This window comes from Galeopterus variegatus, unplaced genomic scaffold (genome assembly GCF_000696425.1).
Source record: "Galeopterus variegatus unplaced genomic scaffold, G_variegatus-3.0.2 Scaffold5406, whole genome shotgun sequence".
NCBI classification, from domain to species: Eukaryota; Metazoa; Chordata; class Mammalia; order Dermoptera; family Cynocephalidae; genus Galeopterus; species Galeopterus variegatus.
This window is the reverse complement of record NW_007731517.1, coordinates 73,979-97,671: the sequence shown is the minus strand read 5'-3', so window position 1 is coordinate 97,671 and position 23,693 is coordinate 73,979. Positions and strand designations below refer to the sequence as shown.

The 23,693-nt window shown below is 44.1% G+C and overlaps 1 protein-coding gene across 1 annotated transcript in view; it reads left to right on the top strand.

The window, feature by feature from the left end:
* The window catches only part of AGBL4 (ATP/GTP binding protein-like 4), a gene marked incomplete at its 3' end in the record, with an annotated part of 84,998 nt that overhangs the window by 23,560 nt on the left and 37,745 nt on the right, over positions 1-23,693 (top strand). The window contains exon 4 of the mRNA XM_008589367.1: positions 11,946-12,057. Coding sequence (XP_008587589.1) covers positions 11,946-12,057 — 112 coding nt within the window. The remainder of the gene's footprint in view (positions 1-11,945; positions 12,058-23,693) is intronic.

Here is a 23,693-nt window from a genome sequence, read left to right as displayed (position 1 = left end):
GAAAAAAAAAAAAAAAAAAAAAAAAAAAAAACTGACACACACAGAAAGGATAAGTCATTTGCCCAAGATCCCATTGTTAATACCAGGAGATTCAGAAGTCAAACCCAGAGAGCTGATTCAGAACCCAAATGCTCAACGTCTGACCCTTGCTGCTTGAGCCCTGAGTGAGCAGAGATCCTTGGGGAATGCTGAGTGGTGCGGTGTGGCAGACACATGTGGTCAGAGCTGCAGCCTACATACAGTGCACGGTCCATGCACTGCACAGAAGCACCAGCTAAGAGGGCAGGTGGAGGTGGAGGTGTAGCCCAGGCTTGACAAACTCTGAGACTTGGTGGAACTGCATCAGTCCACAGGAGGGGGCACATTTTTGCAATTACAGTAGCTCATAGGCTCTATAATATGCTGGCCTTGAATGGTGTACAGATTGGTGATGTAGTATAAGAAGTGTAGGAATAAGTAGGCACCAGTTTGTGAGGAATCCTGAGTATCATACCACGATCAAACTGTAACAACAGCTAACATGTGCGTAGCTCTTATCTCAAACTAGGCAGTGTCCTCAGCATTTTGCATGTATAATCTCATTTAGTCCTCAAAACAACTCTCTGAGGTAGGCAAAATATCCACTTTTCAGATAAGGGCTGAGGCACACAGAGTTTCAGCCACAAAGGTAATACTTGGCTGAGCCAGGATTTTATCCACGCATTGTGGCTCCAGAGTCCACACTAGACTCAGAGTCGTTCTTAGCCTTGGAGCAGGTGGGCAAGGGTCTTGCCAGCTCCCAGGTCTCATGAAGACCTAAAGGACTTTTCTTCTCCTTTGAGTTTCCTCTGCTGTTTTTTTGTTTGTTTGTTTGTTTTTCTTTTTGTTTTGTTTTTTTTTACTTAAGAAATTCAAATAGCTAATTCCTAGACTCCAGGGCCAGTGAGCTCAGAAAATGTCCTCCCTCAGACCTTTTAATAAATTAGTAAACTCCTTGTCAATGTTCTTATAGAGAGAAAAATAATCCGTTGATTGTGGAATGGACAATTCTATCCTTACATACCTATGTGACCTTGGCGAACCCCTGTGCCTTCATGGCCTCAGCTTTCCCATCTTTGAAATGTGGGGATTGGATTTTATGAGATCTTGAGTTCCTTCAGTTGGTGACTGGCTCTAAGAATTGTTTTAAGTTGCAATTCTGGAAGCCCCCCTAAGCCCCGTGCTTTGCTGCCAAGTAGGAGTTAGGAAGGAGGGAGGATGAATCCCTAGAATACATGGTCTGCAGGGCAAGGGAGAAGTGCTCTAACAAGGCTTTTCCTTGTCCACTAGGAATAATTTCTGGCAGAAAGGGCCACAGGAAGTTTAGTGTTAGAGAGGATCCCTTTTCCAGGTGTGACCTGAGCCCCCCTCCAACCCTCCAATCCCACTACCTCGCTAAAAAGGCCACCATTAAAGGGTAAAGACATTGTTGCACCTTGGAGGTAGGAAGCCCGACTGATAATCCTGGCTTGGCTATGAACCTTGGGCACATCGCAAGCTGCCCCATATGGATGTGCAGTTTGTACACTGAGTCAAGGTTCCTGATTAAGAGGCCAGTGCAACTCTGCTCCCAACCCAAAGTCTGGCCAGAGCAAGTGGCATCCACCCAGAAGGGGCTCCCATTTCTGACTCGTCAGCCTGAAGGGGGAGGCACCTTTTGTTAATTTGCATAAAAGTACCATATTAGTTAGTTTCTGTTGCTTATAACAAAATGCCTGGAACTCAGTGATTTGTAAAAAAAAAAAAAAAGAAATTATTGCTTATAGTTTCGGAGGCTGGAAAATCCAAAGTCTAGGGAACACATTTGGTGAAGTGGCAACAGTGACCAAGGAAATGACAGAAAAGGCAGACCAGAAAGAGACTAACCTCCTCATTCACTCTCCTTTTAAAGCCCTCCAAACCACGCCCATGACCTCCATTTTTAATCCATTCACTACTGCATGGTCCTACAATCTAACCACCTCTTTAAGGCCTCACCTTTCAATTACCATAAAAGGCTTTCCCACCCTCAACAGTTATGGTAGGAATTAAGGTTCTAATATATGATCTCTGGGGGGCACAATTCAATCGACCGACAGCAATACCTTTCGTGCTAGTCCCCCATTTGAAACTTAGTCTCCCCAATTAAAAAATAAGGATGTTGCCTGTACACCTCCACCCCACCCCACCACCACCTCACCTGCAGGACAGTCCATCTATCAGGCTCTGACCTGACTCCTAGTACTGTGAAGAGAGAGTAGAAAGGATGCCTAAGAACATAAGCTTTAGAGTTGGGCAGACTGGGTTCAAGTCCTGCTTCTGTCACTTGTCCTTGCCAGACCATGGACAAATTAATTAACCCTTCTGAGCCTCTGTTTATGCAGTTCAACTGAAAGTCAGCTGTGTTCTAGACACTGTGTTCACACTGAAGTCTCAGTGGTTAATTAAATAGATTCAGTCTATGCCCTCCCAGCCCTTTGAGGTCTTTGAGCAAAACAAATGAATTTGTCTAAAGTTACGAAGCTACTCGGTGGTAGATCTGGGACTCAAACCCAAGTCCTTCTGACCGTGAAGCTTATGTTCTTATCCATCCTCCTCTGCGTCTTCACAGCCCTGGTCACAGATATCTCCTTGTCATGATGATCTAAGAAGGGACGTGAGGGAAATGTTTTAAATATCTCGGTGGTGGTTACAGGGAGTATATGTGTTATGATTATCCCTTGTGTTTTGGACAAAGGGCACTGCCTCTCTCCTCCATCTATACCACAGCAGAGCCCAACTCACCTGCTAAGCATTTTGCAGGGGCTGTTGATGACAGCTTGTCTGGCATTCTGACACTGGCCAATCAATAGAGCTGGAAGAGGCCTCAGGCCAAGGGCAATTGAATCCCAACCTTTTAGTGGCATTAAATAAAGCAATATTTATTTTGCTTTTGGTGCAAATATACTTAATCCAATCCAGCTCATTGGTAATGCTAAAAAACTACCATGTTTGGGGGACAACTGCACATGTGCTCCATACATCTCTGCTTGTCAATACCAGTGCTCCCAGGAGCACGCAGCCCCACGGTGCTCAGGGTGAGATTGATCTGGAGCTGCCAAACTGCCTTTTTCTCTATCCTCCTTTAGAGGAGATGAAAAGGAAATCATAAGGAGAGGAATTGAAATCATTGCTCTCATTCTAGCTGCTGTTATTGCATCAGGGATGAGGCACAGTGCCCTTCACAAGATGGAGCTATTTATTTGCCATTTCAATAACATTCTCTGGGACCATTGTATCTCAGCTATCAGGCAAAGAAGGAAGAGACCAGGACAGGAAGAGCAGACATATGAGTAGCTTAGTGTCGCATAGATCACACAACCTCACAGATGGCTGGTGGGACTTCAAAGGGTGAGTGGACCCTCCTGGCATCAGAAAGACCTGGGTTCCAATCCCAACTCTATATCCTAATTGTTGTCAGGTGACCTTCTCAGGGTCAAATCTTTCTTGGATTTTATTTGCTCATTTATTAAATGAGGATAAATAATACCTTCCTTACTTGATTATTGTGAACATGTCTAGCATTTAACAGGTGCTTAAATACTTTTCAAAATATGTCTGCAAGTAATTACCTAAGCCTTGTTTGCAAACCTGCAGGGTGTATGTTCATGCATTTGTACATGTATTTGCTCATTCACTCAACAGATATATTGAGCCTTCTCTGCACCTGCATTCAAGATAATGTTGGTGTAGGGATGGGCAAGATGACTCAGATATTGTCCATGCTCTCATGGAGCTTACAGTTTGGAAGAAAGAAAATATATTCAAAAGTACCTCCAACTTAAGAGAAAGAAAGTATATATCATGCAGTCATATATAAATTTGGCTTCCATATATTTGCATTTTCTAGAATGATCTTAATGTCAAATATTCTGTCCCATTGGTGCAATAAGTAGCCCCCATTCTTGTCAGAACACAGGTCTTGATATTGAACTTATATAGAAATTTCATCTTAGAAATAAATAACGGAATAGAAGAGCACCAAGGAGACAGAGATCCAGGGCAGAGACTCAGGATTTCACACTCAATGACTCTGAACTGGCAATCACAGAAGTAAAAGGTTGGCATCTGGAGGTTATTGTGTCCATTTCCCTGTTTTTAGGCACCTGTTTCTTGGTCCTGAAACCACTAAAGAGAAAGAGGCTGCACCAGCCTTGGCCTCCTGATGCCTCCTACAGCCAGTTAGGAACACAAGCAGAATACATTAGTCGCCTGTTAGAAATTTGTGTAGTTTCTGACCATTCTCACTTCCCTGACTTTGCTCATGCCATGCCTTCTGCCTGGAATATTCTTTAATACCTTGACTCTCTGCAAAGTTCAATCCCTTTTCCAAAGTTCAAAGCTCCTTGTGAACTCATAGAGGCAGGGATTGGGTCACACGTAAATCTCAAATGTTGAGAAACACATGCAGTTAATGTTAAGATATTGGTAACACTTGACTAGCTGGTGTTTCTTTGTAAAGCTGTATCTAGCCTTTTTCTATAATATTTTGTTTTCTTTGCATTTTAACTTAACTTTATTGGAAATATCTGTTTCCTCCAAATGCCAGACTCTGAGGGTAAAGCCCACTTACTGATGCTTTAGAATCACATAATGAGAGAGCTAGAAGAAACCTCCATGAGTGAAGTATAACTTACTTATTTTAAAAAGAAGAGCATGGAGCCCAGGGAGGGTAGGTGACTTTCCCAAGATGACATAGACATTGCCAGGGCTCCTGCATCTTTACTAGGAGGCTGTTCAATAAACACCCAGCACTGATAGACTGATTGCCATTTGAAAAAGTATTTAAGCACCTGTTAAAAATCAGCTCAAAAGTACCCATGCAGGTTAAGTTCTTTCTACTCACCTAGGAGTTTCACAAACACTGTAACTTCTAAGGAGCTCTGGGATTGTTTGAGTATTGAGTTTGCTTTTGAATTACTGGTCACATTCTATTTTCTTGAGCAGGCTGGATCAAGGAATTCATCTTTCAGGATCTCTCACCTGTAACACTTTTCCTTTAGTTTTGAATCCCACTTTTTTAAGTCAAAGAGGCTTCCTGGAAGAAGCACGACCACTTGGAAAGACCATGGGGCTGGGACAGCTGCATTTCAGTCTGAGCCCTATGGAGTACTTGTTAAGTGGCCTTGAAGGAATGGCTTACCTTCTCTGGCCACACTCCTACTTGGAAAGTGGAGTCCACCTGTGGATGGTTATGAGAACTATGTCCTATGAGCTAGAAAAATGCTTGGGAAAGGATGAAATGTTCATTCAACAACTATGTCCTCAATGTCTGTCATGATCCAGGCTCTTCGTCAGACACAGGAATGTGAGCATGAATAAGACGTTGTTCTTGCTCTTGAGGAATTCGTGGTCCAGTGAGGAACGGATTCTGCAGTGACTACATCTCAGGCTCTGACCACTCTGATGGGGGAGCAGTGGATGCTAAGAGAGCAGAGAAAAAGCAAATGCCCCACATCTGCAAGGAGTTGGGTTAGGGTTAGGGTTAGGGTTAGAGGACAATTTCAGTGCTACCACGGTTATCACCACTGCCACTGTCATCACTCACCATCATTTATTCAATGTTCACTCTGTTCTGATGATTCCGCTGGGCCATTTATAGACATTAGTTGATGTATGCCATTAGGGTTAGGGTTAGGGTTAGGGTTAGAGTTAGGGTTAGGGTTAGGGTTAGGGTTAGGGTTTAGACAATTTCAGTGCTACCACGGTTATCACCACTGCCACTGTCATCACTCACCATCATTTATTCAATGTTCACTCCGTTCTGATGATTCCGCTGGGCCATTTATAGACATTAGTTGATGTATGCCATCCAGAAGGTCAGAGTTGTTATCCTCATTATACATGTGATAAAACAGAAACCCAGAGGGGTATTTAAAAAAGAAATTTTAAAAAGGTCACATAGCTGGTAAGGAGTACAGCCAAAACTGAAATCTAACGATGAGTCCCAAAGCCCCTGGTCTCTACAATACAGCCTCATTATTCTGTGCAACTCCATTGGGCAAGGCTGAGACTGATGGGAGAAGTCAAGGTGAGACAGGTTTCAACTAGAGAGGAGGCAGAATTTCCTGCTGGAGCTGTCCGAGAATGAGATAAGCTAGCTGGGGAGGTAGTGAATTCCAGGTCATAGAGGTGTCCTAGAGTAAGCTGGTGACCTGGCCAAGAAATTGCTGAAGGCATTCCTATTTGGGGACAGAGAAGCATGTAACTATGCATCTCTAAGGAAGCAATTGTTTGTTATTAAGTCCTGTTTTATGAAGGGCAATGTTCCTTTCCCAATTTTTCGATGCTCAGCAAGAACTGGGAGAGGTCTGTGATCACAGACCCAGATCACTGGTTCCCCGTGCTAGGTGATCAGCCACCGGGAAGTGGACAATATAGGGGCCTGCTGGAGTTTTCTACAAATTAGCCCTTAGGGCCACATGGTTAGGGATGCATCCAGCTAATTTAACAGGGACTGACTCCATCCACTTAAGCAAAAAGGTCATTTATATGAAGGAGCTTACAGGATCAAGCAGAAGCTGGAGACCAGACTTGAAAAACAAACAATTAACAGAGTAGCTCTGAAGGGCAGGAATAATCTGCCTCTGTTCCACAGTAGCACAGCTGCACAACATGCCCCCTCACCTAATCCCAAGCTGAAGTCCTGGGCAATAGTGCCTGTTGCCTGAGCCTAGATTTCCTGCTGCTGCCCTTGGCTGTCAGGTCACAGGGGAAAGGATTTGGCTCATCTGGCTTCTTTGGTGGGAGACAAGGCACAGCTATGACATCGTTAAATTGTAATGATGGAGGAACGAACTCATCCCACCCCAATCCTCTATCTAGTAATAAGTTTAGATGCTGAGTATCCCCCAAAGAATATGGACAAATGCCTATTACAGTTAGGCAGGAACAGAACATGGATTTGAACTCAGATCTTTCTGATTCCCAGACTGGAGAAAGATATGAGATCACCCTTAACCACTGCTGTTCACTCCAGCCTCCCAGGGACTCCAAACCTATTAGTCTGTCACTCATAGAGGTCATAGGATAAAATAATAATAAAGTACAATAAAAACAACACAAAATTTTTGAGCTACTTTATCTACCAGAAACTGTGTTAAGTTTGCTACACTCATTATCTCATTCAATCCTTATACATTGCTCTGAATTATAAATGGATGTAAACCTGTGCACATATCTTCTTTCACCTTTTAGACTATCTATTTCTTGAGGGCAGCAACATCTCTTATCAATCCCTCTATCCCAGCAACACTACCATGGAGTTTGGTATATGGAAGATCCTCAATAAAACCGTGATGAATTGCTGCATTTAACTCTTGCCTCATCCTTGTTCCCTATACCAGTCTCTCCTCCTCAATTTACTTATACGTTCTCAAAGGCAGAGAGCTTGTCTTAAACTGTTTGCTCCATAGGAGAGCGTGGGTGTTAAAGCTGGACAGTCCTGGGTTTGAAGCCTGCTCCACAATATGCTCACGGAATAGCTCTGGCAGGTTTCAGATGAGTGTGTCTGTTGGGTCTCTGTCTGTCCTTAATCACTCTCAAGATTAGTAATATTGCAGATAAGAATATTTAAGAACTACCTGTATCCATCTGTAATTTGAGACACTAATCACAGAATTGAATAATTACTTTTTGAAAGACAATTTAGTGTAGTCAGAGGAGAACAGAATAAGGAGAGCAATTGGTAAGATTTTAGACTCTGAGAATCAGATTGACCCAAGCTCAGATTCTAACTCCACCACATAATAGCTCTGTGACCTTAGAGGAATTTATTTAAATTTTCTAAGGCTTTGTCTTCTCATCTGTAAAATGGTAATAAAGAGCTTTTATGGGATAAAAGTGAAGATGAAATGAGGTGATCGCGTAAGGGCACGTAGTAAGCGCTCATTAGATGTTAGCTGCTGCTGCGCTTACCACTACATGCTCGGAAAGAAAAGATGGCAGGAATCGAGTCAAGAGACTGACAGTAGTGGTAAGAAGGAAGGCGATGCTACTTTTTTTTTTCTTTTCTACTTTCTATATGGAGGACTAATTTTTCATTTTAAAAAGTGATTTTATAGTCAGTCAATCCTCTTACCAAGCAATTCTACTTCTGGGTAACTGTTCTAAGGAAAAATTCTGAAACGTGGAAAAAATGTACAGATTGGAGTATTCAACAGTGCATTTTGAAAACAGTTCAGCATTGAAAACAACATAAATGTGCCACAGTGGGGAAATGGCTAAACGAATTATGGGAGATTCATACAATGGGATAATATGTCATATCATGGCACTATTACAATGGTAGTTACAAAGAAAAATGTGTATATTGTAATGGCAGATGAAAAGGGGACCCATTTACAAGTTTGTGGTCAGGAAGTAAGTTGCTTGGCCAGGGCAGAGAGTGAGCACCAGTGACCCTTCTGTTTAGAGCAGAGAGAACGATTGGTATCCAGGCATCATTGCTCTCATGGAAATCCCGGAACAGAGAGGACATTGTTTTGTGAGCTCCTCTCCACTGGGGATGGGGGGTAGGGAGAGTGCAGTCCACATTGGAAGAGACTCTTAAAAACCTTGTGGTCCAATTCCCCATCTCCATTTGTAGTTAGGGAAATTTGGTACTCAAGAGAGCAAGGGACTTGCCCAAGGTCACATAATAAGACAGCAGCAGAGCAGGGGACCTGAACTCAGTGATCATTCCTCTGTATGCCAGGGGGACATTCTCCCGCACTCACCAGGGATGGATTGGTCAGGTCAGCCTGGCTCCAGGAAGGGAGAGAGGCTAGGCAGGACTCAAGTGAGAATCTGTATGTGGTGCCAAAAGACGTGCCTGGGAATTTCCATGCTTTTCTTCCCTGGTTCTCAGTAGGGCAGAAGCAGCATTGTGATGAGGAAACAATGTCGTTCTCTCAGTGCCCCCCAGGAACTGAGAATCCAGGATCAAGCCCTGGATGAAGAGTTCGGATGACCTAGTTTCAATCCTAACTCTAATACCTGCTTTAGTGGAAAGAGCCCAGACTACAGGGCTAGATACTTAGCAGTCCGAAAGGAATGTGCACTGCTGTGTGTAAGGGCCAAAGCCCATGGCAAGGTCTTAACCTGGTGCCTGGTGCCATAACCTTTAGTCTGTACATAGCAAATGCATACTAAATGATAGCTATTACTTGAGGTAAAGGGACTACAGGCTCCAGGTCTGCAGTCAGACTTCTTGGGCATTGCTGTGGGTTGAATGTCCCCCCAAAACTTAATCCCCACTGTAACTATTGAGGGTGGTAAATCGTATTGTAATAATTGAAAGGTGGGGCCTTGAAGAGGTGATTGGATTGTTGGAGCATGCCACAGTGAATGGATTAAAAATAGTGGTCATGGGTGTGGTTTGGAGGTCTTCAAATGTAGAATGAATGAGGAGGTTAGTCTCTCTCTCTCTCCTCCACTGTTTTTGCAATGTGATACCCTGCTGTCACTGTCACCACCACCAAGGCTCTCAACAGATGTGTTCCCTGGACTTTGGACTTCCCAGCCTCAGTAACTTCAAGCAATAAATTTTGTTTTCTGTATAAATTACCCAGTTCTGTGTATTTTATTATAAGCAATAGGAACAGACAAATACAGGCACCAGTTCTCACATCACCTCTTTTCTTGAGCAGGCTGTTTATAACCTTTCTGTGCTTCTGTTCCCACATCTGCAAATGGGAAGAATAGTAGCATCTCCCTCAGGGTAGTTGTCAGGATTGACTTAGATAAAGCACGAGGGTACTACATAAAGGTTGTGGACAGGCAGAATTAAAAGATAACACTAATCTTTCCACGAACTTTTTGAAGTACCCTTGTATTAGTACTTAGAAAAGTACTTAGGTCTTGGAACAAAGTAATGTCAGTAAGTGTTCTGTTGATTGTGTCCCCTTGATTGTGATGGTGATGTTGTAACCTACAGGTACGGCTATCTCCATTCCCGCTCTACAGTCAGTGTGAAGCCAACAGCAACACTTGGTTGATCTAAATACAGCAAGGCAAAGACAAAATAATAAGACTCCTTGCCAAGCATTCAAGGCTGTTCACATTTCACCCCATCTCCCTTCACAGCTTCACATCACCACCCCCCCGCCACACACTCTGTGTTTCAGTCAGTCCTAATTGTCCACCTCCCCAAACCCTGGGTGGTTTCACAGTTCCTTTCTTTCCTTCTGCCCCCAACACCTGGCAAAATTCTATTCCTTCAACAAGGTCCAGCTCAAATGGCTTCTCCTCAATGGGGCTTTTCTCTGTGTTTACACAAAACGTTAGCTATTCTCCCACAAGGTTCCCACTGTACTATTTTAAACAGTAGGGGGAAATTATTTACCACCTATACCCCCCACAACCACCTCAAAAGCAAGGTAGGTCCCCGTGGAGTCCTTAATTTTGCTGAGTAGGGTGACAGATGTGAATGCAAATTTTGTAAGCTGAGAAGGGGTTAAATTGCATAGCTTAAGGAAATAGAAAGGAGCTTGGGAGATAAGATGGTGAGTTAAAATAGTAGGACAGAGGGATAGAGAATAAAAAGAGGACGGTCTGGGGAGAGGAAGCGGTGATAGGGATATGGCTACCACTGGTTTTGAATCTGGCTAACAATCTGCAAAGAGCAGAATTTTACTCTATAGGCAGCAGACAACTATAGATGAATCCTGAATTGATCATGAAAGCAAGATAGATTTGCAAGGAGACTCATTCTGGGGATAGGAGGAGGATGAATAGGAGAGGAGAGAGGTAATTTGAATTGTGAGCAATCACAGTGTTTTTGGAAGTTGTGTTGCAGCCTGGGCTGTCCTGGAGAGGACCTACAGTGTGTGATGGCCCAGGGGGTGGAGGCATGGGGGACAGAGCCCTGGAGGAGGTGTCCCTTCCCAAGTACTAGCAGGGCCTTGAACAGATTTTGAGGAAGAAGAGGACAAAGAGGGAGAGGAGGAGAACCAGAGGTCACAATTACTCTTGCCCTAATGGGTTATTTATTGTGCCCAAAGGAGAGTATAGAGAAGGTCATGGTGGGCATCACTAAGCAGGTGACATTCGAGCAGATTTGAAATAAGCGAGAGAATGAGTCATTCATATACCTAGGGGAGAAGATTCAGGTAGAGGAAACAGTCTGTGCACAGTCCCAGAGATAGGAATCCCCTGGTGTGTTGCAGGAACAGTACGGAGGCCAGTATCTGGCACAGAGGAAGCAAGAGGGGTAGGGGTAGGAGCCGAGGTCAGAGAGGCTGACGCAGGTGGACCTCACGGGGGCTCGTAGCCTGTCGTGAGAACTTGGGCTTTTAGGCTGCGGGTAACAGGGAACTATCTGAGCAGAGGAGGGACATGATCTGACTTGTGTTTTAAGAGATCACACCAGCTATTCTATGGAAAATGGGGGGATCAGAGGTGGAGGAGGGGAGGCAAGAATGGAAACAAGAAGACCAGGTAAGACATTATTACAGCACTCTCTCTGGACATTGGTCCAAGCTCAAGGTGATATCAGTGGAAGCGATACAAAGGTGTTGGGTTCTGAATGTATTTTAAAACTAGAGACAATGGATGATCTGTAGATGTGAGAGAAACAGGAATAATGGGGATACCGGTGGTTTTGGCCTGAGCACGTCTTTCTTCTGCACCATGTAGAAGATGTACGTGTGTCTATGGTCACGTGTCTGTGAACACTGAAGTGAGACTGCTCCACAGAAATATTTTTGAACCTCTCTATGACTCAGTTTCTCCTTCTGTAAAATGGGCATTATAATAGTAGTGACCTCACAGTGTTGTTGATAGTACTGAATGGATTAATACATGTCTTTGGAAAACAATAAATGCTGGGTGAGTGACATAATTACTGTTCCTACTTCTGACTGTATTTTGACTGGTGAGAAGCTTGGCTTGTCTTATCTATACTGACTCTTACCTTGGGTACTGTCTAGGTGCTCTCTGATGGGGTTTGACCTGAATCGTCACTGGCTGGATCCCTCTCCATGGGCCCACCCTACCCTGCATGGGGTAAAACAGCTTATTGTCCAGATGTACAACGACCCAGTGAGTAACTGAATGCCCTCAGCAGCTGCTGGTCTTCTGGCTTGATCTGGGAAAGGGAAATGTTATGTTGGGAACCCCACTAGGAGCTACCAGTTAGGAACACATATTCAAAACCAGGGAGAGATAGGCCTGCTCTTCTCTGGATTTGACAGGCCCCAAGTACCTTCTCCCAATCCCTTCCTTTCCCCCACCCCTCACAAATGTTGGGTTCAGTTGTGAAGGTACAGCAGGATGACAAATATCTACATGTGTCAGAGTTGTTTGGTTACAAGCTAAAGAAATACAGCTTGAACTAGTGTAAGCAAAACAGAATTTAACAGAAGAGTACTGAGGGTATGTCATATAATTGAAGACTGTAGACTAGCCTCCTCGGCATGTAAGGAACATGACTGCCAAGTGTCACATTCAGTGGCTCTCATCGCTACGGTGACTTGCTCTCTTTTTCCAGTTCCAGCTCCAGAAGGACTGTGACTGGCCTAGTGTGGAGGACATGCCCATCTCAGGGAAGCCTCACTGGTGCCACGTAGTTGGAGTTGGGGCTGGGGTGGTGTCTGTTCCCAGAAAAGAGGACCTGCTATTCCAGAAGAAAGAAGGGAACTAGGCAGACAGAACAATGGGTGTCCACACCAAGTTTGCTCACAGGGGCAAGTTCTTGTCTGTAAGAAATTGCAGAAGTCAGTGGGGTTTCGTAGCTCAGGAGAAGGAGGCAGATCACAATCATTCTGTGTCTGAAGAGCTATCAGAGAGAGAGCACGACAGACCTCTTTTCAGGTGGGGGAACATGGAAAGAAATAGAACTTTTTAACAATTAGAGCTGCCTGAGGATGGAGCAGGCATGTGAACTGTGAGTTTTGCCTTAGTGGAAGTGTTCAACTTGAAGCTAAATGACACTGTCAAAAATGCTGAATCGAAGAGGCTCAATTGAAAGAAATTCCAGTGAAATTACATCTGTGTCCCTTCCAACTTTGATGACTGATTTTATGACCCCTTGACTTCTGTCAGGTGACAGATGGTGATTGTTAAGAGAACAAAGGCTCAAGAGTTGGGGTACTTCAGAGATGCACCAATGTAACTCATTCTACTTACTTTCATTAAAGATGCCAATAAAAATATTCTGAATTAAGAGCAACATATATATTGATCACACAGAAATATGTGCTTAAAATAAATGCATATACTCATATCAGAGCAAGAATTATTGAAAAGTAAATCCTTGGGTGCAATATAGTTATCTTGATTATGAAACTCAACTGTTATCTTGATCCTCCTATGTGAATTTTGCTTTCCCAGGTCCTTCTCAAGCCCACCTTCTATGTCAGAGCTTGCACAGCCATAGCTTTATTATACTTGCTTTCTTCTCCAGCTCATTCTTCTTTGTCTACTAAAGAAAGTGTTAACTGTACACACCGAATCCCTTTATTCCCCTGAACTCTCAATGCCACCCTGATCAGCTTTTCTTGCAGAGAGAAGCTGCTTCTGATTTTCTCAGGAGGTATCTGTAGTCTGCTGAGCTCTGCCCTCCTAGGCGTCTGTGTTGACTGCAGTTTTCCTGGTAGAATCACAATATCTCTTTCTTCCACTACCTCCTTCTCAAGTAGAACAGCTCCTACATTTTTCTGATCTGGCTGTTAATAGATATTCAATACCCGTTTGTTGAATTGAATTGGACTGAACATGGCAAATCTTATTATGCCAAATGTAATATGGTTTATAGATACAGCACAGTTATTCACAGAGAGAACGATGAGGCATGGTAAAAGAACAGACACTGGGCCAAGAGTGGCATTCTAGATGAATCCCCAAAGAGAGAACTTGGAGGGGGGATGGGGGAGGGGCCCAAGGCAAAGGGGTTAGGGTTGCTAAGGAGGAAGACACCTCAGCCTGCCATTGCCACCATCAACTAGAAGTTTGATTTGCTCACAAACGACTGGGCACTTGTCCATGTTGCAAAACACAAATCAGGTAAGACTGAGTTACAGAGATGTTAGGAAATGATTTGTGCATGAATAGACTGATCATCAGCTGGTTGAATCTTAAACACACCTTGGATGCTGAGTTAGTTGTGCAAGCCATTTTCCTCCTGAAAGTCCACTCCTTTATGCCTTAAGCAAGGACATAATGCATTAAGATAGGAGTCAAACTGACCTGGAGTAGGATCCCATCTCCCTTGGTCTCTTTCTCTCTTCTCTGCTCCTTTTCTACTTACCCAGTCTTTCCCTTCATTCTTTCCTTCCTTCTTTCCACATTTATAAACCAGGTTTCTATATACCAGGCACTGCAATTCTAATAGTGAACAAACCCTAATCCTTGCAATATGGTGGGGAAAAAGACATTAAATAAGTAAATACTGAGAAATGTAGATTTATAAAATGTGTCGAGAGTTCCAAAAAAAAGAAAAGACAAAAGCACAAAGTGTGACATGAGGAAAATGGTCATAAGTCTTAGCTTTCCTGGGGCAGTTTATACCTATTGTCCTAGAGTATTTTTTTAATACTGTCCCTTTCATTCTTAAAAGTATCCCTGTTTGGATGGTAAATTATACATTCTCTCCAGCTAAAAGCGATGTGAAAGCACCTAGCACAATACTAGTATGTAGCAGATCCTCGACAAACATTAGTTGGATCTGATTCAAATTCACATTTGACTTCAGGCATTACTGTGCCTAGTTGCAAACATGGCAGTGCCCCGAGGCATCTACCCTAATGGCTTTAAATGCATTTCTATTCCTGACCTTCAGTGTCACAAACATAACCATAATCACTCAACCCCATGCTATCTGAACTGCCAGGACAGCTTCTGGACTTGTTTCTAAATGCTCATGGCCTCACTCCTTCTGTCCTGGTGGCCTTCTGCCCACAGAATCAACAAGCAAAGAACCAGCAAGACCCTCCAAGATCTAAGTGATGTTCCTCACTTTATTCCTTCAGGTCGTGTGATGGGCACTGCTGTCCACCCCTAGGTAGTTCACAGCCTGGTGGAGACAGGCATTTACAGACAGCTATTCTAGGTGTATTTGTGAGAGGGGCACAGGAGTTGTGGAGCCCCACACAGGAGGCAGCACCAGTTTCAGGTATTCTGTTACAGCAACACAAAAACAGACTGATACAGATATTAAATGACGATCTTGAAAAAGAAATGTTTAACTCAGAGAACTACACTGGATTTGAGACGTAAAGTGTTTCATGTTCCACTTCCACAATAGCTCCCTGTGGACAGTTGGCCCTGGTTTACCAGTTGTGATTGATTGTCCCCCATGGGCGGGGTCTGGTTAATTCATCTCAGAGTTCCTGGAGCCCAGCAGGGACCTGACTCTAAGCAGGTGCTCAGTGTAAATGTTGAGCAAAAGATGAAGCAAACCCAGAGCCTCCATGACTTGGTTTTAGAAGACTTTCCTGGTGAAAAGAAGTAACTGAACCATGGACCCCTCCCCAATCTCACCTCCCCTTTGAGTGTCCCCTGATTCCAATGCCACCATCACTGTGACCTTTAATTAAGGCTGTCATTTGGTGACACAGACCCTTTCCTGGGTTCCCCCCTGCAACCTGCTGAGATTGTCCAAAATTCCCAGGGACAGAACCTGAGATGGCACCACCCACTCTCCTTCCCACGACACAGATTTCTGATCATCTTAACCGACCTGTTCCGCCCCTGGACTCAGTGTCTATCCCATTTTACCCACCATTGAAATTAGCTCTCTCTGGCCACCAAGGGCTCACCCAGATCTCAGATCCCTTGTCTTCCAAGTCCCTAACCTGTCCCCACCATCCAACCACTTCTTGTTCAGGAGCTGCACTTAGACATTTTGCCATCTTTAGTAGTGGTGAAGACCAGGGGAGTCAATTCCAATTCTGCTTTACATCCTTCCCTTTCTGATTTTAGGTCTGAGAGCTCTACCTCTTCCCTAGGTAATTAGCACCAGAAATTATGTCACATTTCTGGTGAGAACTCACCCCCTACTCATGGGAGTATGGCTTTATCCTAGCACAGACACCATAGAGTACTACAGTGACTTCACATCACACAATCGGCCACATGACCATTCATTCACACATAAGGCTACACACAGGGCCCTCCTCTCATACTCGTATCCAGTTACAATCTTAAAAAGCTAGTTCAATTTGCGGATGAACTTCCTAGGACCGTTCATCTGCAAGTCTACTAGCATCTATGCACCTGTGAGGCACACCCAGAGAAGTGTTGGTGAAGGTAAATAAAAAGCAACATTTGCTTTAAAATGCTCAGTTAATTGAATGCAACACACATTTCTCAGTGTTACTATGTGCCTTGTGTAAACTGTGGGGTTACAGAGATTAATGGCGCAGGGTCCCAGGCCAGAAGGAGCTTACAATCTGATGGGAAGGCCAGACCCCTATGACATTTTAATCTAAGGCAGTCAGGAAGGTGTGCTATAATAAAGAAGACATGGTGCTTTGGAAATGTAGGGCTGAGGGAGATTAATCCAAGTCAGGGTGGTAGGAGGAGGGGATCTAAGGAAGCTTTTTTGAGGCATTTGCATTTAGACTGTGCCTTTAGGAATGGGTAACACTTCATCAGGTGGCTACGGTTTAGAGAGCAGGGAGGTTACAGAAAAAGAGGAGAGTGCATTCCAGGAAAAGCTGAGCAATGGCACGGAGGTGGGAGACCTCAGCTGCTGGGGTTGGGGTGCAGGATCTATATCAGGGAGCCACAAAAGGCCTGGTGAGGGGCAGGCTGAGGAAGCTTGTGGATGGGTTTGAACACTGGGCCAAAGAATTTGGCTTCTTCCTATGGCCCAATGCTCTCTTCTTATTAAAACCAAATTCTCAGGCCTTCTTTAAAATTGATTTTTTTTTTTTTAAAAAGATGACCGGTAAGGGGATCTTAACCCTTGACTTGGTGTTGTCAGCACCACGCTCAGCCAGCGAGCCAACCGGCCATCCCTATACGGGATCCGAACCTGGGGCCTTGGTGTTATCAGCACCGCACTCTCCTGAGTGAGCCACGGGCCGGCCCTAAAATTGATTTTTAAATGAATTAAATCTTATGACTGTAGAAAAAAAAAAAATCAAGGCAATGTTCCAGCATATACCCTCTCTCAATCTCATTCTTGACAATTAGAGTAGCCAGTGGAGAGTGCTCAAAGACATTGGATCAATGAATAGTATTTTCAGCCTTTCAGTTCCTCAATCTAGAAGCCTTAGAGTCATTATGAAATTTAAATCCAATTTGGTCTCTTTCCCCTGCTTTAGAACCTTGCAGTGACTCCTCATTACTTATGAGATAAAGGCCAATGTTCCCTGACTTGCTGTTCAAGGACACGCCCTATTCATTTCTGTACCTTCAGGAGCTAGCACAGAACACGGCACTGTAGAAAATATTATGTTGAATGATGAATGAGCAGAGGAGTAAAGAATATGTGCTTTAGAAAATTACTAAGGCCACCATGCAGAGAGTGGATCAAAGGAGGTGAGACCAAGTAGGAAGAAAGAGACCAGCTAGATGCTAACTGCGGTGGTCCCGGTGAAGGATGGAGAGGTACAAACTCTAGTGGCCAGAGTGTTGCTAAGAATTCCCAGGATCTGTGAATGGGTTTCCATCCACAGCCCTTTCCTTTACCCTCTGAGTTTCTCAGTACCCAAGCATTGCCTTTTTGAGAGGTTTCTATGCTCTGAGGTGATTTTCCTCCTTTTCCTAGAGGAGAAAGGCCCTTCTCAGCCACTGCCTCTGTTGCTATAACAACTTGGCCGCAGCTCTTTTAGACAGATCTGTTTCTTTAAATCATTTAAGGAAAATTAGCTGCCATAACAACACAGAGCAGCTTTTAAAATAGAGCAACACAAGGCTGGTTTTTTTTTTTTTTTTTTTTTTTTTTTCCCATCCCCTGCCTCCTGTAGTCCTCAAGATAAGCTGCTCTCTTTCTGTCAAATAAATAAATAAATTATAGCACATTTACTTGACAAACAGAGCAGTCGGTGACATGGTCAAATAACACACACAGAAGCGGCACTCACTGACACCAACCCACAAAATCACACACACGCACAACATAGAGATATGCAGGAAACACACACATCACATACATAAAACAGGAAATACATATACATAAAAACATACACATAGTAAATAAAAAGCAGACACATAGACAAGTACGTGGTTGTACATAATTACACAAAGGATATGTACACAAACACAGAGCTAGGCTCAGTTTCACCACTTAATTAAAACGGAAGGAAATGGTTCACAAGGTTTGTTCTTAGGGTGAGCAGGGGCTTCCCTGGGTCACCAGACTAGAAGGGCCTTAGGTGGCAGTGCCCCCTAGAAATCAAGAGTTCCTGAGTGCTCACACCTGATGGACTTCTCAGCTCACGGCTGGGAGGAGAGCCGTGCCGTGCAAGGGGCAAACCCACCTTCATACCCTCCACACTCACACTTACAGGTGAGCCAGGAGAGCAGGCAGCAGTCATGGCAGTCGGGGGGATGATTCTTTTCCCCCCATGGCAGGATGTTTATCACCCCTAGGAAGAGGCAATACCACCTCTGTTGAAAACCGTATCCATAGGGCATTTGCAGACTATCTCACTGAGACCTCCAGAAACTACTATGGTTCCCCAAATCTTTGTTCCACTCCCGTGTCTGTGACTTTATTATCCCAGAGGTTCCCTGCAGGGAGCAGCTAAAACTGTGTGGGCTTTTCTGTGTGTGGCAGCAAGAGGGGCTGGGTACATTAATTCCTCCGACAGATGGATGAACCGCTCATTTGCTCAGTGCTCTTAGGCGAGTCCCTTCTCCTATCTGGGCCTTTAATTTCCTTTCTGTCTATTCACTGTGGCAGTTGAAGGATGATCTGCAAAGGGCCCTTCTGGCTCCAGCAGTCTGTGTCATCTTGGAGTCACCTGTCGAGTATAGTACATGATCCAATGACGGGCAGCATTTCCACAAGGCACAAGAGTCCAGGTTGCTGCCAGGGAAGGACAGCCTGACTGAATGCCTATCAAGGTGCTTAGCATGAGGCACATACTCCATGAATGTTAGTTTCCTAAGCCTTACTGAGCCCATCTGCTAAAAGTGAAGAACAATCCCTGACCTGCCTACTTCACTAGTTGTAGAGCAAGATCTGCTGCATGTGAACGTAAAGCATTTTATAAAGCTGAGGAAGGTTTTTTGCCCAGGGGTAGGATGGGGAAGAATGTCCTGTTGAAATGTCCTGACTGCAGCCAGCTGTGGGAGCTTCCATGAGGGATAGATTCATGTACCCACACCACCACCATAGATCACACACTTAGATCTACTCAAATATTTTTCCAGCCCTACCCACATCGCCTGGGAAATGAGTAAATAACCACGGGGGGGAAGGTTCAATATGGGAATAAAGACTTGAAGTAAATCTAATATTGTACAGGGGGCTCTGAGAACACAGAGCACTTTGGGTTCATCAAATTTTTACAGTTTTTCCTACAACAGTTTGAGACAGTTTATGAAACTTTAAGGAATATTAAGAGAAATCATTTTTTTTTCTTAAAGGGCAACTTCTCCCACCTGTGATAAAAGACATGGTTTTCTAACTCTCTAGATTATAACTTTGACTCTCCGGCAGAAAGCAGAGTAGAGAGCTGGATCTCTTGCTTCAGAGTAATATTCCTATCAAGTGGTTTGTTCCCTTCAATTTCTCTCTAACATCTTTTCATCCTGAAAGACTCTGGGTACCTCTCACCAACCTACTAGTATATATTGTTTCAAATGCATGGGTATCAGCAAAGTTTCTGGAAGGTTCTCTGTGAGTCAGGTCCATTCATCTTCTATGTCTCAGTTCCCCTATCTATAAATTGGGAATGACAATGCCCATCTCTTGTTATTTCTGTCAGGATTCAATAGTAAGCATGTAAATATCTTTTTTTTTTTTTCCTTTTTTTTGTCTTTTTTACTGACTGGTAACAGGATCGCAACCCTTGGTGTCGCGCCCATACCGGGTACCGGCAACGGAATCGCAACCCTCGGTGTTGCGCCCGCACCGCGCTCAGCCAGTGAGCGGGAACCGGTCTCCACATGGGATCCGAACCCACGGCGGGAGCGCCACCGCGCTCCCAGCACTCTCCAGTGTGCCACCGGGCCGGCCCACGTAAATATCTTTTAATAGCAGGTGCATGAGAAATGGGGCTGTTGTGATTTTATGCATTTGGCTATTGCAGTACTTCCCTGACTGCCCGCAGCCCAGCCTCCACACCACCACAGACTGTGGCTCCCCCCAGGGGCTGAGCTTCGCCTTAGTCGTTTCTCTATCCCCAACACCCATTGCAGGGCACAGGCCCTCAGAGAGAAAGAGGAAAGGCGGGCAGGAAAGAAGAAATCCACTCATTAAAACCTGGAATTAACATCTGAACAGGGTTCTGAAGAATGGATAGGAATTTTCTGAGTAAAGACGTAGAAAAATGTTCCAAACCAAGAGACTCTCAAAATTCTCCTTGGTCTACAGAACCCACCTCCAAGGCCATCTTCTCCAAGATCTCTCTATACACTTTGTCCTGCAGTGAGCCCTCCTTTCTTTGTTCTTCTGTAACTATTAATGGAGTTTGCTTCTTTCATCCAGTGGTTTATTCCATAAACATTGCTAGAGTGTATTCCATAGGCGTGGTGACATAGTACCATTTTCTTTGGCCATGGTCTCCATTTTCTCAACTAGATCGCAAACCCCTCCGGTCCAAAGGATCTGCCTTCACCTCCCTGCTGCCCTGAGCAGGAACAGGTGCTAATTGGTAGCTCAGTGAAAACCTTATAAGCATTTGCTTGATTAAAATGCAGTCTCTCCGGAAGGGTAGATGTTTGGATTCCTACAGGCATCCCACAGAGCTGGGTGCACTCCTTGGTAAAAGTGAACACAGTGCTGTGTTTTAGTGATGGTTTTCCCGTCTGCCTCCTTTAGACTGTGAGCCTCTCAAAAATAAAAGTTGTGTCTTTTCACCTTGTTTCTCCATCACCTGGCAGAATCCAACACTTAGTGGGCACTCAAAAAGTGTTTAGGGAAACTTGGTTGCTCCCTCATTCATCCCATCATTTCCCAGCATGCTAGCACTGAAATATCCCGGAGAAACCCAGTGCACACGCGGCTCTCAGGCCTCCGCAGTTCTCTCGCTGTATTGCATTTCCATCGGCTCATCTTCTTTCCTTCATTTTTTGCCCCTGCTGATCCCCTGTCACAAAGAGCTCCCACATATGAAATCCTTCCTCGAGCTCACAAATTTGGAAATTCTGGAGCATTAGAATCTGTCACAAACCCACAGATTCTAACATTCTCTTCACTCCCTCTCTGCTACCAGTATCTGTTCCATATGCTGGTTTCTAAGTGACCAAGCCTGCTTCCCTATTTTCCCTATCCCATGGTCACCCAATTATCCAGGCCACAGTGAGCTCAAAAGGAGTTTCTATGGGCAGTCTGACACCCCTGGAATAACCTCTGGTCACTTACCCAACCACTCCAGTCCATCTGTAGGTCATCTATTCCAGAAGCTTTTCCAGTTAACCTACCCCATCCATTTCCCTCCTGCACACCCCTCACCTTCCATGGCTGGTCTGAGCAGGTTGGGATCTGTGTATAGCCTGCTGCCCCATTAGGGACTCAGTTAAGCAGACCTATAACAGAGTACAGGTTACATTTTAGGGTGTTTTGTGTTCAACAGTGTGGAAGTTTTCGGAGAGTCATTTTTGGTTGTTGCTGTTGGGAGGCTCTAGAGCTCAGGATGAATTCATGCTGGTACATAAAATAGCATACTGCATTTCAGAAATTGGCCTTAGCCATGGGAAATCAAGTAAGGCAGATGCCTAATTAGTCCATTATTTACTGTGGTGAAGAGAGCTGAATTCTGATGAAAGGGACCAGACTAATCACTGCTTCCAGCAAGAACTGAACTGTTTAACCTTTTATCAGGAAATTGCCCCATCCTCCACAAGTACTAATGACTGCCTCCCAAGCCCTGCACTGGTCCCAGGTGTCTAGCTGTGAGAAGTCTTGTGAGCCTGGTCACAGCTTGACCTTCTGGCCAATGAGCCTTGAAGCTCTCCCACTCAGCAAGTCATTCCAGGTTTCTGTTCCTTGCTTTCATGTCAAGGCTAGAAAACTTCATAGATAAGAGTAACTTCCCTGTAATCTTCAAAAGAAAAAAGCCACTCATTCACCCCTGAGCCCAGGCTATGTACACTGGAACACAAAGGCAAGTAAGAAACAGTCCCTGCCCTCAAGCAGCAGATGATCTTGTCTAGAGCAGTGGTTTGCAAACTGTTTTAGAAAAATTGAAGGGGGTCTGAGGAGCCCCCTCACATGGGGCTCCTCTTCATTTTAAGCAGAGCAATATAATTCTGTGGTTGAGAGCTTGGGCTTTGGCCTGGCTTTAAATCTCAATTCAGCCCTCAATAGCTTTACTTCCTTAGGCAGACCCCTTAACCTTTCTCAGTTTCCTCATTTGTGAGAGGTCCGGTGGTGAAGATTAAGTGAAGTGATGAATGTGACATGCTTAGGGCACTGTACCAGGCAATCATATTCTCAAACATGTTAATTATTAGTAGTAGAAGAAATTTGAATGAAGGATTCCTGGGGCATAGAAGGTTTGCAAACCCCTGCTCTGCAGCCTGGGACCAAGTAAACCACTGATTGCAGTAATTATTAGTAGTAGAAGAAATTTGAATGAAGGATTCCTGGGGCATAGAAGGTTTGCAAACTCCTGCTCTGCAGCCTGGGACCAAGTAAACCACTGATTGCAGCACAGGGTGGTAAGTTTTGTGACAGACAAAGGATCTGGATGCCATGTGGGTTAAAGCAGGATCATCTGAACATAGACTTGACATCAGGCAAGACTTCCTGGAGAGGGTAAACTCTGAGATGAATTTTGAAGGAAGAGTAAGAGTTGTTTAGACAAAGACTGGGGGAAGCATTGCAGGAAGAGCAAGCAGTGTGTATGAGGGCACAGGTATTAGGCCAGTGAATATACTCAGGGAGTTTGGCTGACTGAACTGGGGGTAGCAGTGGAGAAGGGGCAGGAGGCAAGACTGGGTGCCAGGCAGAGATCAGCCATAGAAAGCCCTGTGGGTTACCCCAGGAAGCTTGGACTTGATCCTAAAGACCATGGAGAGCTACCCTTCAGGGAGAAGAAAGACAGAGTTCAAAAGAGAGAGCAAAAGTGTTACTACAAGTTTCTGGGGTTTAAAATATATTGTTGTGCTTATAATTTTGAGGTAGCAATTGAAGTACTAGAAACCTAGACTATAGAAATAATCTGAAGCGTGAATAAGTATTTATGCAAAAAAAAAAAAAGTCCACAGAAAATAATTATTTATAAATAGTGAAAAACCGAGAAAAATCTAAATGCCTAACAGCAGGAAACTGATTAAGTAAATCATGATACGTTCATATAATGGCTATTATGAAGAGTTTATAACATTGTGAAAATGATTATGCTATAATTTTAAGTGAAGAAAAGTAGAAGACAAAGTTGCATATGTATTATATGTTAAGACATATATAACAACTAGGTTTAAAACATACACAAAGATAATAGGTGTAAACTAGATGTTAGCAGTGGTATTCTGGGTACTAGGGTGGGGTTTTTTCCCCCCTCTGTTTATTCATATTTCCTAACAATTTTCCACAAGTATATGATAACTTAATAACT